The sequence below is a fragment of the Corvus brachyrhynchos genome, unplaced genomic scaffold (assembly GCF_000691975.1).
Source record: "Corvus brachyrhynchos isolate BGI_N302 unplaced genomic scaffold, ASM69197v1 scaffold68, whole genome shotgun sequence".
Taxonomy (NCBI): Eukaryota; Metazoa; Chordata; class Aves; order Passeriformes; family Corvidae; genus Corvus; species Corvus brachyrhynchos.
Window position 1 is genome coordinate 2,312,001 of NW_008240039.1, and position 19,908 is coordinate 2,331,908.

A 19,908-nucleotide genomic window follows, 5' to 3' on the forward strand; every position below is an offset into this window, starting at 1 on the left:
CTATGGCTTTTTTCCCAGCTAAGTGAAATACTGGATAATTTTACCAATGCAGTTACTATCCCTTATTTAAAAAGACTCATTGGAGACTCTTTAGTATTGATATTAGAAGAAAAAGCTGAGCAGTCTCAGAATGATTCAACTTGGCTTTCCTTTAACGAATTTACTTTTGAATAGCCCCAGATTATCAAAAGGAAACATCAACTACTGACCTGGGACCTCAAAATTCATCAATAGTTGAAGCTTTCCTGCTTCCACTGAATTGATTTAACCCATAGAGTGAGTGCTACAAGAAATTCTTCCCTTGTCTGCACTACCAGGTTACAGACAGAGCAGGCAAAGTCCAGCTCCAACTGTGGCCCTGTGGCCAGGCCAGGAATCTGCCAGTCACGTTCCATCTCCTGCCAGGAAATGGGAACTGCAGATTGTCCCAGCAGTCTTTCCTGGAGAGAGGGTTTAACCTGGGCAGTTAGGCTGGATCAGCAGCCAGGCAGGTCGGGCTCAAAGCCCTCATTTGGGAGTGATGGAGGGATTCCCATGCCACAAGGGCAGTGAGGACAGGACAGCACCCAAGAGTGGTCAGGAAAAGACCAGGAGACAGAGCAGGAATTTTTGAACTCATCAGGTATAATGGACCAAAGCAATAATGTTTAAATCTACCAGGAAAAAGCACGTGTGACAGGATGCAGGACAGCAGATGTCTGCTGCCATCTCTGGGAATTGCCATGTGACAGGGCCATTCCCAGCAGGAGGGACAGGGAATGCACCAGGCATCCCTGCTCTGCCAAGAGGGAAACTGAAATCTATGGTTTCACTTTTCCAAACTTCCTCACAGAACCCTGAAACAGAACAAATCCAACTTTCCACAGGCTTCAGGAGAATTCTTACACGTTGGAATGCAACGTAAAAAGACCAACTCAGATTACTGAGTAGCCTGATGGTTAAAGCAGAGGCACTCTCAAGAGATTGCATGAAGAGAAGAAAAAGAGAACAGCACTATGCAAAAATAGCCAGCTGCTGTTAGAACTCGTTCATCAGGCACTTCTTTTATTCTTTCCCCTCCAATGTGAATTCATGGTTACACCTACACTAAAATGTGTTAATCATAAAACCACACAGGATCCTGACTTGCTTCAGACCAAGGCACACAGAACTCAGCATGGGTGACAGGTTTTATTCTTCTTTATTTACTCTGCCACTTCCCAGAAACCAGATTATTCTATTTTTAGCTCCTATAGGGCATGATTCAATCAGTCATTCTAAGTGTGTTTCACAACTGATTTAAAACACTCCAGGGCACTTAATGGTCAAAAGGTAAAATGCCCAACTCACTTCTTTTCTGCTGGTAGCAGAACCTCGGATCTTTTATTTAATTCATGAAGAAATTAAAGGCCTTGAGGGGAACAGAAAATGCTAAAGGTCTTAACTCAAGGTCCTGGGATTGAGAAATTTGTTCTCTCTTCCTTCACCCCTTCCCTGAAACTCCATGAGAGGATTCCAATCCCATTCTCAGAGATTTGTGTTCTCAGGTCATGGAATCTGAACCAGAAACACAAAATTAGCACCAGAGATTTGCAAGCAGCTGGGGGAAGCTGCTCTCTGGAACTACATCCCACAGCTATCTCCAAGTCAGAATCTTTTCAAAGCCCACAGGTAGAGCTTGTAGGTAAGATTACATAAATCATTTTCATTTGGGTACATCCTAAAATTAAAGGCATTCAAAACTCAAGAGAGTTTGGCCCAGAGTCAGACTCAAGAGTTCAGAGCTCCCTTTGCACACCCATTTTTCTCCAGTTGCAGCTCTCTGAATAACCAAACACACAGTGACAGGTGTTTAAATAAAATAAGATTTCATATTTAACATAAAAATAAGAGTAGTGAGAGGCAACTGCAACTGTTTGCATTTCAAGTAAATCCCAGAGGGCTGCACACCAGCCTCCTGTCACAAGAAGCCACTGTCTTGGCAGGTATTTTACTGCCAGCATAGGCAGGACACACGAATTTAACACATGGATTGAGATTAAGGAAGGCAAGACAGATGACTGATTTTATTACAGACCAGAGTCACATATGAAACATCCCTTGGAATAAAAGTATTTCACATTGAGTGGAAAGCCCCCAGCTACAGCATTTGGAATTGGAAACCACTAAATGTGAATTCCCAAATTAAAGCATTTCCAGCCATGAGCTACTTACCAGTCTCTTGCAGTCCAAAACCCCAATGCTCAGAGTTAAGTAATGTCACCATCATATTTTCCATATTCCCAGCTTTTAAAAACCTCTCCATTGAGGATGAGAATTTCCATGTTTGGTATGAGACCAAACCATGGCTTTGGAATTTCTCTTGGTTGATGTGAAATGAGGGAAAATCGACTTTTGTTTAGGTCAGAACAAGAGATGGGACTTTACCCACTAAAAACACAAAACCAAACCCTCAAGTCAACCAATGCCAATCTGTTGAACCAACTGCTTTTTAACACCTCATTTCAGAAATCTGCTTCTCTGGCTATAAAATCCTTTTTAAATTTTTTTTTTTTTTTAAGATAAAATTCTGCCTCGCGGAGACTTTGTTCTTACTGAGCATGAAAGTGACTTCTTACCCTGTCAATCTAACAGTGACAACAGAGCTGCTGTGGCCAGATCCTCACGTGGCAGTAACACAAAGATGTTCCACTCAATTCTTTTCCTAGTAAAGGACACAAAAGTTTTAAAAGAAGTTACTCAGCATTTTGCTTTGATTTCCTACTTCAGGTGCTCCACTCCTCTTGCACAAAGCATTTTTGTGATGTGCACCACATGAAGTGTATTGGCTCCTTGAATTTGGAGTTAAGTGCATACTCTGCCCAATAATTAACCATTAACCATTTAAAAACACCAAACCATTTCTCTGGGGACAGCATTTCCTCCTCTTGTGCGTTTATTTCACAACTCAGAAGATGTTCTACATGTTGAACAATAAGCTGCAAAACAGATCAGTCAAAACTCATGTCAAACTGCTTTATTACATCTTAAATAACATTACATTTTAATATAGTATCTATCTTGCATCCAGCTTTCTTGAAGTACACTGACTTTAAAATTAAATACAAAAGGTGAAGAGGGATACAGGGCGTGGAGAAAGCTCTACAGAGTAGTTTCATGAAAGAGAGTAAGAGGGAACTCATCTTTTATGCCAAATCCAGGCCTAACGCACAATTACAGCACATTTTTGTACAGAATGTTGCAGAAAAAACAAAATGGAGAAAAGCTACTACTGCTGCTAGGAAGGAGCATTTCTGGATACAGTGAGAAGATAGGAAAGTTTAACAGAACAATCTGCTGTCCAAACACTGCTGCTTTTAACATTTTATTTGAAAAGAAAGCCAGGAAAACCTGCTCATTACAAAAATGACTCTGATCAGATGCAAAGGACTCATCCTGCAAGAGGAACTGGCTGTGAGGAACTGATTTATAAAGAAGATGGTCTAGGTTCCCTCCTCCCACACCCCAGAATCTTTGACAGCGATTGTTTGAACAGGCTGTTTCTTTTTTTTTTTTTTAAAAAAAAAGTGACTTATCACGCTACTCCAAAACGTGCATAGCTTTGTACTGGAGTTCTTCATAGATTTATGCACAGAGTAGCAACAATAAATGAATACAGCGACAATGGTTACAGTTTTTAAACAGGTTATTTCTTCAAAGAAAAAACATCTAAGGACTTAGTCCAATATGCACTTTTTAGCATTTCTACAGCATGCGATTCTAAGAGTAAACCCACCCAATATGGCAAACAATCAAAAAAGGTTTTTTTTTTTCTGTTTAACTTAGAAAGTTCAAGATCATTATTTTCAAAACATTGATTTGTACATCATTTCATACACAAAGAATTGACTCAATACCCAAGTGTAGGATAGGTCTCTTTTGAAAACAGAGATTCCTGGTTGTTGAGACTTACAGGATAGTGTTAGGATATATAAACTGCCCTTCCAAGTGGACAAACCAAAACAGATTAAAAAAATCAGTGTGGTGAAAAAGGGGGGGCAGGAGGGACCAAGGATTGCATTTGTTATCCATAAAAGGTGAAAGGATTCTTTAAACAAGCATTCATTACCTTTTACAGCATGTGCTTGGTTACCTTACTGCTTAACATTATCCTATATATGCCAAGTTTTGTGCAACAATTATCTGTGATACTAGAAAATAAAAATAAAAAAAATTAGGGACTAAATTTACAGCGTTGACAACCCCCAGGTGCTCTGGGCTAGGACTCCCTTGTTTTGCTCAATTAAATACATACGGAAATGTATTTAAAAAGGAAACTTGAAAAAAATCTGCTACAAACATGACTTTAAAATTTGCAAGTGTGTGAGATAAAGTCCTTAACTTCAACTTGGAAACTACAGTGAAAGCTAACTGTTTCACAATTATGCTCAAGTTTATTTTCTGGTCATGCTTTTTATGATAGTGTTTCATTTTTTTTAAATTCTCAAGACAAAAAAAATGGTCCCAAAAGGAATGCACAATTTCATTTTGCTTACAACACAGAAATTCTTCTTGGAAAGGTAATTGTGCTCTTCATTTCAGCAACAGGAGACAGAAAAGATCTTGCCCTTTGAAGTTGGGGAGGATGGGGGTCCAAGTTAGTATGGTTGGATTGGATATGCTATCGTTTTTAATTTTCAACTGTTGGAAACTTCTTCCAGTCGTGGAGTCCGCTGCTCTTCTGGCACACAGAAACATCTGGTGAGAGTTGCACTTGATAAACTGCAAGCAAGTGGCAAGCTCTGCTCTCCCCACCACTGACACATCCAGGCATTATCCCCCCACTTTCCCAGTGATATTTATTTACTCAAAAACCCACACAGCAAAGTACAGTATGTCAAAAATAGGCCACCAGAAAAATGGCACTGCATACATTAAACTAATGGTGCTCTAAACCACCCAACTGCTGGGGTTTGTTCCCCAGTGACTTCCTAACCTGAATGATCAAAAAGCATTCTGCATCCCAACCCAACCTTAATGAGTTGGGTACTCACCTACTTCAGTTCCAGATCTTGAGGAAGCTGTCCCATGACCCTGTTGCCACTGCCATGCCATCATCAGTCACACCTAAGCAACTGACACGGTTATCGTGACCAGCAAGGACACCTAGAAATGAGAAATGTAACCAATAAATTGCATTATGTTGGTGATTTCCTGTCTCAGTTCAAGTAACACCAAGGCACATTTGGATTAGCCAACCTCTACAGTCAAAAATCCTGAACAAACATGGCTGGAATTTTTAAATGCCTCTGGTTTTACAAGCACAGACTCAGACAGAGCTAGGTGGGTTCACAAGGGGGTAATTCAGTAAAGGCATTATTCCAAAGTTTTCCTTGTATATTCCCCTTATTATGACTTTTACTGGTCTCCCCTGAGTTGTGAAGTGACAGCCCTGAAGACTCTGCCAATGTCACAGCAATAGATGCAGTACAACCATGCACTGCACAGCTTCTGCTCCTCACCACAGTGATAAAGATCAGTTAAATTTTACGAAATTTTTACATTTGTAAAGAATTTTAAAACCACAAGTTAAAGTGAATTATGTTATGAACTCTAAAGCATTTTTCATCCCATTTTCTCTTACTACATTAACAAGACAGACTCCTCCATACAATCTACTTGTCAATATGGAGATCTAATACAATTCAATTATAGCACCGTTAAAAAAAAGAATTGAGACACTAAACAGAAGAATTAAGGGAGACAACATTTTCCTCTATCCCCTTTAATTTAAGGGTTTCAAGGAGGTAAAAAGAAAACCTAATTATGTTCAAGCTTTCCAGTCCACAGCACTGAGCCAAGATATTCTTGATGGACTTGAAATTAATCTTTCTACATGAATTAGAATGCTCATAGGACTCTCCTCATTCTACCACCAGCAACAGAAAGTGCTGCAATTTGGTAAAACAAAATCAGCACCAAAGAGTCTTTAGTACTTATACTGAATACAGAACCACAAAGGTGTTTCATACAGAAGTGCCAGTATCAGAAGATACACAAGTGTTTAGTATCAGAAGTGCCAAATCTGCCCAGCAATCTGAAGCCTTGGAACATTTCAATATGCAGAATATTTGTTCTCATGTCCTGTTCTGATGAGAGTAATGAAACATTTGTGGCCAAATTTATACCTTTTTTCCAACAAAAGTTTTCATTTAAAAAAACTGAAGTCATATTCTCTTCATCTTTGGACCATGAATTTCATGTTTGTTTCCTCAAAAGATAAACTCCAGTCTCTGTTGTTTTGCTGGTTGTCTCTACAACTACTGCTACAAATACCAGGAAAAAAAAAAAGTCTTGTGTATAAATAGCAACATTAATGTTGAATTGCTTTGAATAGTTAATGCATGAACAAAGCCATAAAGTCTAAAAAAGAATATCCATCCACTCCAAGCCCTTGTTTTTAATGGCAATCTTCCTGTTCTCAAGCATCCATCCTTGAGCAGGATTCCAATGGATTTGTAACATCACTGGGCAGCCTAAAGAGGTTTTCAGAGAGTTCTGAAGTTGAGACAGTGAGTGCTGACAGATCTGTGCATAAGACTCAATCCACACATTCAGTATCACAGAATGAGAGGCTGAAAAGGCCACCAAGGCCATCAAGTCCAACCTGTGGCTGGTCCCCACCTTGTCACCCTGCCCAGAGCACCGAGTGCCACGTCCAGACGTTCCCTGGACACCTCCAGGGGTGGGGACTCCAATAAAATATCCACACTGAGTTTCCAGTATTCCAACCCAGCGCCATTTACCTGCTCTATCAGCTTTCAGCGTGTCCCACACGTTGCAGTTGAAGTCATCATACCCAGCTAGGAGCAGGCGGCCACTCTTGGAAAATGCTACAGAGGTGATGCCACAGATGATGTTGTCATGGGAATAAACCATCAGCTCCTGGTCGGCCCGCAGGTCGAAGAGCCGGCACGTGGCATCGTCCGAGCCCGTGGCAAAGGCGTTGCCGTTGGGGAAGAACTGCAGTGGGGGAGGGAAAAAACCACACATGGTTTCAGATTGGATCCCTCTGCATCACACCAGAAAACAGCAAACAAGAGGATGCACCTCTCTACACTGGGATATGGCAAACCCAGTGAAGAAATTCATGAACCAACACCCAGTTTCCATTCACCACAAATTTCAGGTAATTCCCTCAGCTCCACAAACTTATTTTAAAAACCCCTGAAAATACTTTATCATGCTGAAGAGCTGAGACCAGAGAAATAGAAAATGATAAATGAAGCAGCTACATACACAGATGGCATTGATGTCCGACTCGTGGCCGGTGAAGGTTTGCCGGCACATTCCTTCTCTAACATCCCACAGTTTGGCAGAGGCATCGCAGGCACCAGAAACAAAACACCGGGCATCAGGAGCAAGGGACAAACTCATCACGTCTCCAGTGTGCCCAGTAAATGTGGTTGTCTGCTGACCAGTTTCTATGTCCCAGAGAGCACTGGAAAGAATAATTAAAGAGACAAATCAACACGTCTGTGCTCCTTTATAAGGTCTTTGTATCACTGCTGAAGTAAAACTCCAGAAAGTATTAACAAGATTGATACTGACAATAGAAATAAACATTTTTGGTTGAACTATCTGGCTGTTGCAGATTAATTGTGCATGGAAGACCTTAAAATTATCCTTAATTTTAAAACATTGGGGGGTTTTAAATTGAAAAAGAGTGCAAAAAACTGATGACTGACAGTGAGGGCTGTTCATCCCAAAGTTCTCTGCCATGGCTGTTATCCAGTACTACTACAGCTTCATTTAAAGCAGCAGTGGTAAGGCCACAGCAAAAGCTGAGCCAGCATTTCTCATTTTTATAAACTTACAGAGGATGAGAAACTTTGTGAATTATGTCTGATCTTGAAGTTGCAAGTCAGCCAAATCACTACTACAGTGATATGTAAGAGTACAAAAGGATGAAAGAACACTATCACCTCCTTAAGAAGAGGTCTAAACACTTTAGGAAGTCAGGATTTTTAATTTCTGTAATTTCTTAGCAAACCAGACCCATCAGTAGCAGGTTCAAACCATGCAAACAAGAGATGCCTGCACTTTGGTAAAGTCCTTTGAAGCTTGGCTGAACTGAGGTGATGTCAAACAGCTGCAGAATTACTACAGGAACTCCTGAAGCAGCTGTATTCTCTTATAAAGAGCATCATTTCTACAAAACCTCTCATTTTGTTATAGTTTTTTGGATTTTCTAAACACCAAACATTTTTGGTTTTAATCCCATATATATTCAATAGCTACTCAGAATCAGTGGGCTAATAAACAGGTATTCAAAGAGACTGGCATTGTGTAGGAGAGGTATTTATTAGACAACCTTTGCTCTAAGTGCTGCTGCTTGGGAGAACTGCAATGCTTTTAAAGAAATAGATACAATAGAAAAACCTATGAAAAAAAGATGGAGGCCTTTTTTAGTTCAGAAACCAGTATTTATGAAGACATACACCTACATTCTCCTCAAGAAACCCAGCTATTGTCACTGTAGAATATTTTCTAGGAACTCTTCTGAATAACAACATTAACTACATTCTTTATTAGAAATATCCAAACATGACTTTTAAAATAATAAATAATGAATACAAAAAGAGTTTTGAGGAAAATCACTAGTCTAATACAGTTATTCCTGAAGGCCAAATAGTTATATTAATAAAAAAATTCCCAGAACATCTTAACACAGAATTAGGTCAGGCTCTTCAGAACACCAGGCACAAGGAAACAGCCAAGGCTCACAGAGTTGAAATTACCAGCAAAAGTGACATACGAGCAGCAATCACCACAGTCTTGTGGTCATGATAAGGTTTATGAAGGACAAAGTTTCCTTCAGAGAATGGGTTTGAAAAGCCCTTCCTGACAGGGCTGTCCCAGTGTCCCAGCTTACCAAGTGGTGTCGCCAGAGCTGGTGACGATCTGATTATCATCCAGGAAACGACAGCAGGACAAGTAGCCTGGAAACAGAATAAAAGGTGCACAGATAAGGCAAGAGATTACCCTTCAAAGGCAATACTGGTTTGCTAACAAGCTGCTTCCCCTCTCCTGAAGCTGCAGCAAGAAACACTAAAAGCCTAAAATGCAACAGATGATTTTTGTATAGGAATCTGCAATGTTTTGGTCAAGATGTGGTTTGGCTCTTTACAGACCACCCCAACCCAACCAGAGGAAGGGGGAAGTGTGGAATCCACTGGCCAAGCTGGGCAAAAGTCCAAGTGAGCCTGCACTGCACAGACTCAACTTTCTTAAAGAGTGGATCTCAGTGTCACTGCATCCAGCAGCAACAAATGCTGATGACCTCAACTGTATCAGACCACTAATGAGGAAAACCAAACTGCATTCCTGGTCAGTACAAAGACCTGAGCATGGACATTGCGTGTTTCCCAACAGTGGCATCAAAGAATTTCATCTGAACGCTCTGAAGATCTTTTTTCCTGAAATCCCATCTGACAAACCATCAATGGAACCACACTGATTACAAAATCAGTCTGCCTGCTAACCACCTCCATTTCACACAGCACAGAATTCAAACTACAGCAAAAAATTCGAAAACCTGCAAACATCAACTTCCAGCTGTAAGTTTCGTTCAATTCTGCAGCAGAAAAACTGCTAAAAAACATTTAAAACCAGGCAGTGTGCAACTAAGGTCCTGCCTGAGGAAAGAAGTAGATTTTAATTAGGAGATTATATTTAAAGGATATTTTTTTTTTAATCTTCACTGTGTGCTGAGGTAACTGTGAGCAGCCACTCACCTGTGTGCCCAGCGAGCTCACGGCTGACACGGACATTCCCTTCACGAGTTTTCAAGTTATAAATACAGCAGATGTTGTCGAGCCCACCACAAGCCACGTAATTCCCAGAAGGAGCATATGCACAAGTCATGACCCAGGAGGAGCGCAGGGGAATCGCATGCACCTGAAAGAGAGACAGGCCTGGATTTCATCTCAAAAACTGCATTCAGTGCTGCACCACCAGGAAGTTTTTCACCTGTCTCTCAAGACAGACATCATCTTTTTGGCAGAAAAGCAAGAAAAAACCAGCTGTTTGAGTATCAAACTATTTTGGGGATAACTTGCATATGAAGCTCGTCAGAACAAGTAATGACGTCATAAAACCTCAGATTTGCTTTTCCTGAATCCAGTTTCATCAGCAATTTTGGTAAAAAGTGAATTATTTCATTTCAGTGCTCTGATTACTATTGGTTTATTATAGGTTCAGGAAAATATTGACTTCCAAGCACAGTCAGCAAAACTGCCAATTCCAGGCTTAGATGCTGTGAATGAACAAGTAAGGAAATCGCTGCTTCCACTGCCATTTAAATCCTTCTTTGGAAACCCACTGCAAGCAATCAAGCTTCACATTTAAATAACTACCCCATGTTTCCTTGTCATTCTGTGCTCAGAGAACTTTTTTTAGATAATTATAGAAGCTAAACCTGTTCCCTCTTGTTAACTCGTTACGTTCATCCCTTAAATGTGTTCATAAAGTCTTTAGGAAAGGGCTGGTGTCCTTAGAACTGTGGTGATTTTTTCATGCAATATTAACAATCTTCCTGAATTCCTTAAGTAAAGATTTCATTAGAAGCAGAGGGACAGCCAGTAATCAGTGATCCTGCAGCAAACAGCAGTTAAAAAAACCCAAACCCTATCCCAAAAGCACAACCAGCTCGTTTTTGGAAGTCTTCTACTAAAGAACTATTTGGAATATTCACTTTGAGCCATTTTAATTTATCATTAGGAAAAGATCAAATTGATGACAAGACTGTTACTTCCAGTGTGTGCTGGAACTGCCAAAAGAATATTGCATGGATTAATTAGCATTGATATAAGAACTGAAGATACCAATACAGAAATCATGGTGTACAGTGATGATTTTACCATCCTACAGTAGTCACAGTAATTTAAGATTATATTTACCTGCAGGCTGGGGTCAAAGGAGGAGGATGAAGGTAAAAAGGAGAGGGTTTATTTTTAACTTGCAAACCGTATTATATTAACTTTTTAGTAAAGTTATGCCATTTGCTCCAGTGCATTGGTAACACTGATTTTAATGCTAGGAGGAGCTAAGCTAGGAAAATTTTTTTGAAATTAAGCCAGTTCCACGCAGCAAACTCAAGCAGCTCTGTCAGCCAAACCACAAGGGGCTACATGGGAATTGCTGACAGTAACAGTGGCCGTGATCACTAATTACCAATCACTGTCAAATGAAAGTAAAAGTAGTCCCGAACTGCCTCGTGTGACTGCAGCCACGAAGTGATGACTCACTAGAACATGTCAGGTCTTTCAGGACTTCACTGCAGACAACAAATTAATATGGCTCTGCCTAAATCTCTGCCCCTTCTGGCGCAACACGCTCATCACTGCCTGCTCTCTGCTAATCACTTTTCTGCAGTATCAAAACAAATCAAAACATTCTTTGGAACAAAGTTTTTCCTTGTTCTCCATGTGTGGTGCACATTTTCACACACTGAAGACACTGCTGTGTTCTTTACACACAACTCGATTGTTCTGGAGAATTCAAAATTTGGATTTAGGACTAGGAAAGCAACAGAGCCAAAATGATGATGGGTAACACTTCCTTCTGATGCATTCACAATTGAATTACACAGCAATGGACCAGCTGGCCTTACCTTGTTTGTAGTATAGCTGTCCCAAATTATAAGTTTGCCATCCTGGGAGGCACTAACTAGAAGCCTAGAGAGGAAACAGAAAGGAAACACAATCATTGTGGGCACACAAGGAACACCTTTGTGATGAACACTGTAAAGAAAAGAGAATTAAAGCAGCTGATACCAGTAGCATTTAGTTTCTCTTTAAATGAATCAGTAGTTAACATGAAGCTTTTAAGGAAAAAAGACAACTGATAATGATATCTATTCTATTTCCACAGTTCCTCAGAATTTTTCAGGCAAGTAGACAAGGACTGGGATGTGGGCACCACATGTAGATTTGGATTACAAAAACATGGAGGAAAATCGTGGCATTCAGTGTTTCTGAATTCTCTTGGTTGTCCAAGTTCTCTCAGAATTATTAATTCCCAGTGGTCCCAAGAACTGTGCACTCAGCTTTCCAGAGAGCAGTGAAGCCAAGTGATCCAGTTTTGTACCCACCTGGAATCAGTCCCCCAGTGCATTGCATAAATTTTGGCCAGGTGTCCCCGGAGTGTTCTCCTAGTGCGCATCTGGATTCTCCCCACCGGGTCGATATTGGCTGTGATCTGAAACAGGAAAACACCACACTCTGAGTTTTTCCCTTCAGTGTTCACAAGTAACATCTCACACACAGTTCCACTGCAGCCCAAAGTCCCACTTTCTCAATACTGACTGATTTTTTTCAAACTCTCCATTCAGAAGTTACGTCATTTTAAGTAGCATGTCTTTATCACATGACTCAAGTAGCCTACTGCATTTATAAACACTCCCAGAAATTGTTTTGTTTAGGTCGTATCTTCTTAGACTTCTAGGATTTCAGACCTTTGATCTGGGTTTTCTCCTCCTGCATAGATAAATGTAGCAGACATTGAAGTAGTTTAACCTCAGCAGGCCTTATGGTTCAGATTATCAGGGTGACAACAGTACTGCTCCCAGCTCCAGAGCAGAGCATTATTTTCCATTAAGCAGCAGAAATGTGTCCTGAGTCACTCAAAGAAACCACTGCTCAAGGCCACTGCTCTCAGGAACTAGACAAACATATACTTATTTCTGGAAGAAAACACCCAAAGGCAAAAAAAAAATTGCTACAGGAGGCAGAACCAGATTCACTTGCATTCACCTTCTTCCACAGCATTTTCTTTTTGTAAAGTAGACAGATCTTCTTAATTCCTGCTAAACTCTGAAATTCTTACCTGAGCCAGGGTGGCATCTGCACATGCTTTCCTAGCATCCTGCAAGAGAAGGAAATTAGAGAAATTGGATGGAGTTCTGTGTGTTTCTTTCTCTGTTTTGTCAAGCTGATTAAGTCCCCTGAACCCAAGGTTCAGAAAACATTTCTGTTTGTCACCCAGAGAGGACCCATCCTAACAGCAGCATTAACATAATACACTGCCTGCTGTCAAAACACATTGAGCATGGAACTTTGAAATTTCTTCTTCTTTTGGGAGAAAGGTAACATGACTTTCACCACAAAGACACTCAAGCAATGGGCCTGCTTGTCCAGACAGGCTGCGCAGCCTTCAACCTCAGAGGTTTTTAAGACCTTACTGGACTAAGCTCTGACTAACTTTATCACTGTCCTTATTTTAAGGTTTCTTGACTTTAGTTATGCTCTAGCTCAGACAAACTTCAGTACACATTTATTTTGATCAGCAATTTTATGCATTGCTTATGTAACTATTATTTTCTAAGCAATATAAAAGACCAAAAAAGTAATTTTCTAAAGCAGACACATGTGCTTGCCCTTTCTACATTAAGTTTGACATTGGAGAAACATTTAAGGCATCATTTCTGTCCTCCTCAAGACACATTCATTTGTGTTGAGGCACAATACATACTCTGATTTGGTTTTTCAGTTGCTCGGCCTCCTGGCGTAACTGGTCAAGCTCGCTCATTTTCCTGTGCTAAAGGTGTGCTCCACTGCCACCTCTGAAACAACCAGAAATCTGAAAGACAGGTCAGAAGCAGGAGAATTAGGAGAAATCCAAGTTTGAAATTACAAGTCCTTTCAACCACTTCAAACAGCACTTGAAAAAAAAATGGCAGATTGATTTCTAAACACTGGAGAACAGGTAAAAATACGTGTCTGAAATCTCCACAGCAGAAGGTGTTGCCACAAATGGATGTGTTTTGTTTCCAGCCACAGGAAATAAAACAGAATTTGGACTTATTTCTCTCCCCCAGGCCTCTTTCTTTTTTTCATTAGTGTTTCTGATTCATTTTTGTATAAATTCAAGTTGCCCAAGGGTGAGTAAGCAGGTAACACCAATTTTAGACATGGAAGTCAGAACTTCCCTGCAGGTCTTCAGAACAGAGTAAGGAATCCTCCCAGCAAAGAGTAAGGATTTACACTGACACAAGAACCTGCAAAATGCTGTAAAAACTGTCTGCAACATCATGGTTAAGAAAAACATTGTTCTGCTATCTGGAGAAAAGAAGCTCACTCACAAATGTTAAGGGTTTTACTTGGTAACTGCTAAAATGTCTGAGATACCAGAGCAGACTGTAACATGAACATGTTGTCAGAGTAAAACCAGTCATTTTTTGCTGGGTTGAGGGCAGGAGTTTGAGAAACCATAGCCAAGAGTCACTGCTCCCCTCTAAGCCTCTGTTTTCCCAGTATCCATAGGCACCAAATTACTCCTATGTATTTTATAGAGCCAGCAAGGCAGAGGCTCTCTAAAACATCACAACCACTGAAACAACCTCAGCTTTTGCCTATAGAGTTGCTCAACTGTTGGGCTGTTTCCCAATATTATAATCATATGGATATTTCCTATAAAATGTACAATTTATCTTTAAAAGTCTCTGTTCCAGAAAGATACTGTTGGCATTTTCCCTAGCATTCCACATCTCCAACTCAGCTGTTCCTGAAGTTTTTGTTTTAGAATCTCTGCAGCTTGATAGCAAGGGAAGACGCTGAAGAAACATGCTGATGAATTTTATCTTTTATTGCAGAACAAGATAATTGGTTCCAATTTCAAATACTACACAGAACACCTGGAGTTTACAAATTAACACTGAGAGTGTGATTTTTGAACATTTCATTAGCCAGAATTGACCCTTTACTATTAAATAAAGGAAACGCTTTGCTAGCAGCTTTACATATTATTCTGTTAAGATTTAATCAGCTTATTTATCTTTGCAAGCATGGGGGTTTTGTTTTCCTCTTAAAGCCCTTCCCAAGGAGAAAGATGAGGATAACTTCCAAATTTTTATCCAGTCACAGTAACAGAGAACATAATGTCAAGGTAAATTAGAGCAGCAGAACAAACACCACTGTTAAAAGACGCTTCAAAATAGTTTAGACTTCAATATTCCCTAAATATTTCTATCCCCCATAACCAGACTTAGGTTGAAGCTCTCTCCATAGTAGTTATTCCAAACTGAAAACCTCTAGGAACAGATGCCAGATCTTGTCATAGCATCATTTACAATTCTTTCCTTTTCTCTGAAACCCACAGTATCTTAGAAAAGGAATTTCAGTTGGCTTCTCTCCCAAAACCTCCACTCATACAACTTTCAAGGCCCTTTCACTTCATTGTGAAACTGGGTCTCTTCCTTCTCTCTTCTGGTTCCAGGGTCATCTCTAAGCCCCTTTAAGATTGCTTGTTCAGCTCAGTCCAAAATCCAGTTAAGACAAAAGCCATCCTGAGTGTTTTATTATCCTGCTTTTCTCTTGAATGCTCTTTTGTTTCTCAAGATGTTGTATTCAATCTGCATCTCAGACAAACTGGGATGGGTATCAGATCCCATCAGGACACAATCTGGGCTGGGTATCTGTTAGAATTTTGAGCATGTCTGCAGCTCCTGGGCAGTTCACACACCTGGTGAAACACTAATGCACTGCTCTTGTCAGAAAGGAATTAATTTAAGAATAAACTGCAATTGTTCAGATCTTTCAGCTTTTTCATATCCAGTTCTGCCATTCTCGAAGTTAATATATAAGCCCATTTCCTACTAAGCAAATACTGACCACTCCAGACAGAATTCAGAGATGGTATCCTTTCTATTTCAGAGCAAGAAATTCCAAAACTTTCGTGTTCTGCTCAAGGTCACAGCAACTCGTGGATGAGATTGCAATAAAGCCTCAGGATACCAAGAATTCCAGCTGCAGGTACAAGGAACTACACTGAAGACTTTACATGCAGCTTTATTTAAAAATACAACAGGAGGAATAATCTCACGTCAGTCAGAGCAGATATGCTCTCCTTAAAATAGCACCAATTTATTTCTGTAGAATTTGTGCACTGAGAGAGAGAATTCTCTTGCATTTAAATGAAACAAAGCTTCTTTGCATGGAACAGGGAGAGGCCTAAGGAGATGAACCCTTATCCTAAGAAAAAAGTCACATAAAAAAAGCTCATTTTCCCATCTGCAACATCTTGTATCCATCTAAGTTCCTATCTTGAAGACAGATTCACTCTTAGAATTCCAACTTCACCCCTATGCATTCCAAGCAACTCCAAACTCTGAGCTGCCTTTCTGTCAGCATCCATAGGAATTGTTTAAAGCAGATTTCCACATTCTCTTTGTAGTCTTTGTTGTTTCAACATCAACAGGAAGTGCTAATTCCTGCCAACACGACTGAACTCACTCACTCAGGAAATGACAACCCTACAGCAGCCAAGGGCATTAAAATATAGGAGTTCTCTGAAGCAAACTGTAAAATTTATGGGACAAACAGCAAAGCAGCTTGGCTGTGCCTCTATTTCTTTTATACTAAGTTTTAGACAACTAAATTTATGGTAGAAATATGAGATCTATGGGAGGAAAGTGTTCCAGCCTCCCATGTCCTTTGTAGCTATACTGTAAATCAGAGCTTACTGGTCTTGTATTAAAAGAAGTATCTTTAAAAGATTAAGATATCACATAAGGTCAGAAGAATGTATGGGTAAAAATACTTTTATCTATTCTCACTCTTTGTAGATGGGAAATTTTTATATAGATTTATTGATATTACAGAATAGATCATCCATTGAACAGTCTCTGCTCATCACAGACAAGCACAACTGAGTATCCTGAAACAGATTTTTATTTCTTGGCATGTTCTAAAGGCATTTAACCCCATTTTCCAAGAAGATTTCTAGAAGAACCTGTAAGCTTGATGTGGATGATGATGATGATTCTATTTTTTGCTTTTGAAAGAAGTTATTGCATTTCTAAATCAAGCAAACGTCAGGAAAAAAGTCACTCCTCAGGTTCCACACTCCTTTTCCCCAAATTACCCCCATAGCTGTGCAGAAATAGGTAGGAGCCAAACTCATGCTTACCTCACTTTCTTTGGAATATGTGAGTGTGTCCCTGAAGGCAGCTTCTCAGGAATAACACATTCACTTTCCTGAACGCCCTCAAGACCTTTCCAGGGGCTGAAGTACTTAAGTGTCTCTGGTCTAAGCTTATTTCCCCTAATCCTGTTGACCAGTATACCTTGTGGGTAATTCTCTTCTTGCTGGGGATAACAATCTGTGCACTTCAGGGCACTTCACTACTCCCCACTACTCCAGATGACCCAAGCCTCTAATATCTTCTGACAAGTTACCCATAGAAAAGTCACTTTGTTCCTTTGTTTCCCACACAGCAAAACTAACTATTGACTTTTCCTGATTTGTTACTTTCTATATATGATAAAACTTCACAATTCAGCTGTATCAAAAGGGTTTATCCTATCATTTATGTCAAAGGAACAGCTCAGGGTTTGCTTTTCTCCAAGTGACATGAGCTGTATTCCAATGTAAGAGCAGAGTTTTGCACGTCCAGTCAGTCAGTTGTGTGTCCAACAGCTTTGAACTAAGTTTTTAAACTGTAGAAAGTCTTACAAAACTTCCATGTGCTTCCTGCAAATTGAGATATACTCAGGATCCCAGTGGACTAATTCTTATTTAAAGAGTAAGAATTATTCACTCACTGTTCTGAAACCAGTGACAGAGAAATTCAAAGGCCGAGGAAGAATTCAAATTCACTCATTTCATTGTAACAACTCCAGTGTCCTTTCCACAGCTCAAGCTGTTTATCCAATTAAGTCCAGTTACTGAAAACAAGATACCATTAACACCCTCACATTTATTTGTAGCCTGATTCTTGAGAGCTGAATACAACCCATCCAAACATATATTCCACTGTTAAATACTATTCGTCTCTGAAATTCCTCTGCTGGTAACAGCAATGAAGCAATGCTTACTAAAATATTCTTTATTTAATTTTCTCACACCATTCCTACTGAGAAAAGGAAAAAAAAAAAAAAAAGGATGGAGTCTTCCACCCTCTCTCTCTGTCCTGTGAACAATCTCTGCAGATTAAAGAAAAAACCCCACACTTGAAATCACAGCTATCATTAAGTCAAATATTTTGAATTTCTATCCCTTGCTGGTCAAACTTCGTGTGCCACAAGGTATTTTTAGCAGACATTACTACCACCAAAGCCTAACATAAATCCCACCAAGCCATTGTGGATGCAAAGTCTGGTAACACAGAGGGTTTGAAGATAAATTGTTCATATTTTACTCAAGCACAGTAATTTTCTAAGGAGGTTTAGCAAATCTCTGTTCTCCCATGAACAGGCTGTCTGACATTTGTTCCCTCAACCTCCTTCCTGCCAATACACATCACTCCAGCCTGGCTGAAAAGCAAAACATTTGCAAAAACAGAGCCCAAACTTTACAGCCTTAACAACGAGCTCACAGTATGGCCACCAGACAGTCCCAGAGCAGGTCATCTGATTAAATGAAGCTGTGCTAATCTATCAGATACCACAAATCCTATTAACAACATGCACAGCAGCTTGGACATTTTCACAATGACAAAGGAATTATCCACAACTCACTGTTAGTTACAGTGAGCTGACGTCACACTGGCTTTGAAAAGCTGAGGGTTCTTTTTGTTTTCAGGAGTAGAGATTGATTTCTTATTTCACTTCTATTCAGTGGGAAACACAATGAGATCAGAATTGCTTGTGGAACAAATTTGAGGTGTTCTCTCTCTCGTTTACATAAACTAAAGTAGGAAGAAAGAATTCAGGGTCCCTTTGGATCCAGAGGGAGATATGGGTAGAGAAATAAAGCCTGCTGCCCGCTTTTTGAAAAACAGGTAAATATCTAGTAATTGAAAATAACAGATTTAACTGAGCAAATGCTTGGCCAATTAGCAATGTTCCTCCCAGACTATAGAGCTGCACAGAAATTCAAGTTAAAGTCTGGAAGGTAATGAAGATTTTACTGCTCCAAGAACAACAGCAATAATTACAATTACACAGAATATAAACTCTGAAACTTTTAGGTTCTGTTTAAATAAGACTGACACATTGAAAAGAACATTCTGACAAGAGCCACTTTGCTCAAAAGAAATTTGGCCTTCTTTTGTCAAACATGGTGGAGAAGTAATTTTTCATTCATGAGAGAATGACTATTCTCATCATTTTATTTATTACAGTTCCCTGCCCCACTGAGATGAAACAGTTTCATCTGTGGTCTCCCTCTGCTTTGCCAGTTCCCTCTCTGACAGAAGGCAGGCACTAACATCTATTATTTAGCAGGTTTCCTGGCCATTTTAAAATCCTTCCTGTTGACACAAGAACACACATGCTAAAGCAGAAAACAGGTATTTTAGGCTGCACAGATTAACAGCCAGAAACATGAAGTTAACCACTTTTTAAAAATAGGATGTTTCTCAAGGACTGGGGAAAAAAAAAAATCATCTTTTTTCTCTACTTACATTTTCTCTCACTACAGTAGAAAGCCAACTTCTGCTGTCAAACATGTAAATTCTGGAAAAAAAAGACACCAAAACCACAATTAATGTAATTATCAGAAAGAGCACCAATTTCTCAACAAATCTAACAGAAATTAAACTACTATCAAAGTGCAGACTATTTCTGTTAGCTAACTTGAACAGCTGGCCTGCCTTCATGAAGGAAATGGGCACAGTTTTAGTAACACTAACACAACCGAAAGACGGGGCTTCTGTCAAGGAGCTCATTCTGACATTCTTCTCCCAAGAAAACTCCTGCAATCTGAGGTCAGTTCTCCTGCCCTACTGATAGAGAAGTCCATGCTACTAGAGAATTTAGGATTCGAATAAAATATAGTCTCACTCACTCATACAATATTCACTGTACTACAAAGTGCCCCCCCCCTCCCCCCACCCCCACCCCACCACACCACCAACCGCCGCATCCCGACGCGTTTTTGGGGCGCTTCCCGCCCTTTTCCCCATTCCCCCAGCGTGAAGCCGGCCAGCCCGGCCAAGCGGCGCAAGAA

General features: G+C 40.0%; 1 protein-coding gene across 10 annotated transcripts in view; it reads right to left on the minus strand.

The window, feature by feature from the left end:
* Positions 1 to 2,979: 2,979 nt before the first annotated feature.
* The window catches only part of GNB1 (G protein subunit beta 1), a 34,220-nt gene continuing 17,291 nt past the window's right edge, over positions 2,980 to 19,908 (minus strand). For 4 of the 10 annotated variants that reach the window (XM_017744034.1, XM_017744036.1, XM_017744035.1 and 1 more), the window contains exons 2-12: positions 19,364 to 19,415; positions 13,492 to 13,599; positions 12,847 to 12,885; positions 12,113 to 12,219; positions 11,633 to 11,696; positions 9,756 to 9,918; positions 8,894 to 8,960; positions 7,258 to 7,459; positions 6,765 to 6,981; positions 5,013 to 5,124; positions 2,980 to 4,699 (exon numbers count right to left, since the gene is read on the minus strand). In XM_017744034.1, coding sequence (XP_017599523.1) covers positions 5,018 to 5,124; positions 6,765 to 6,981; positions 7,258 to 7,459; positions 8,894 to 8,960; positions 9,756 to 9,918; positions 11,633 to 11,696; positions 12,113 to 12,219; positions 12,847 to 12,885; positions 13,492 to 13,548 — 1,023 coding nt within the window. In that variant the 5' untranslated portion in view covers positions 13,549 to 13,599; positions 19,364 to 19,415 and the 3' untranslated portion in view covers positions 2,980 to 4,699; positions 5,013 to 5,017. Of the gene's footprint in view, positions 4,717 to 5,012; positions 5,125 to 6,764; positions 6,982 to 7,257; positions 7,460 to 8,893; positions 8,961 to 9,755; positions 9,919 to 11,632; positions 11,697 to 12,112; positions 12,220 to 12,846; positions 12,886 to 13,491; positions 13,600 to 16,926; positions 17,034 to 19,363; positions 19,416 to 19,908 lie in introns of those variants that run through there. The other 6 variants (XM_017744044.1, XM_017744042.1, XM_017744043.1 and 3 more) reach the window with 6 other exon arrangements.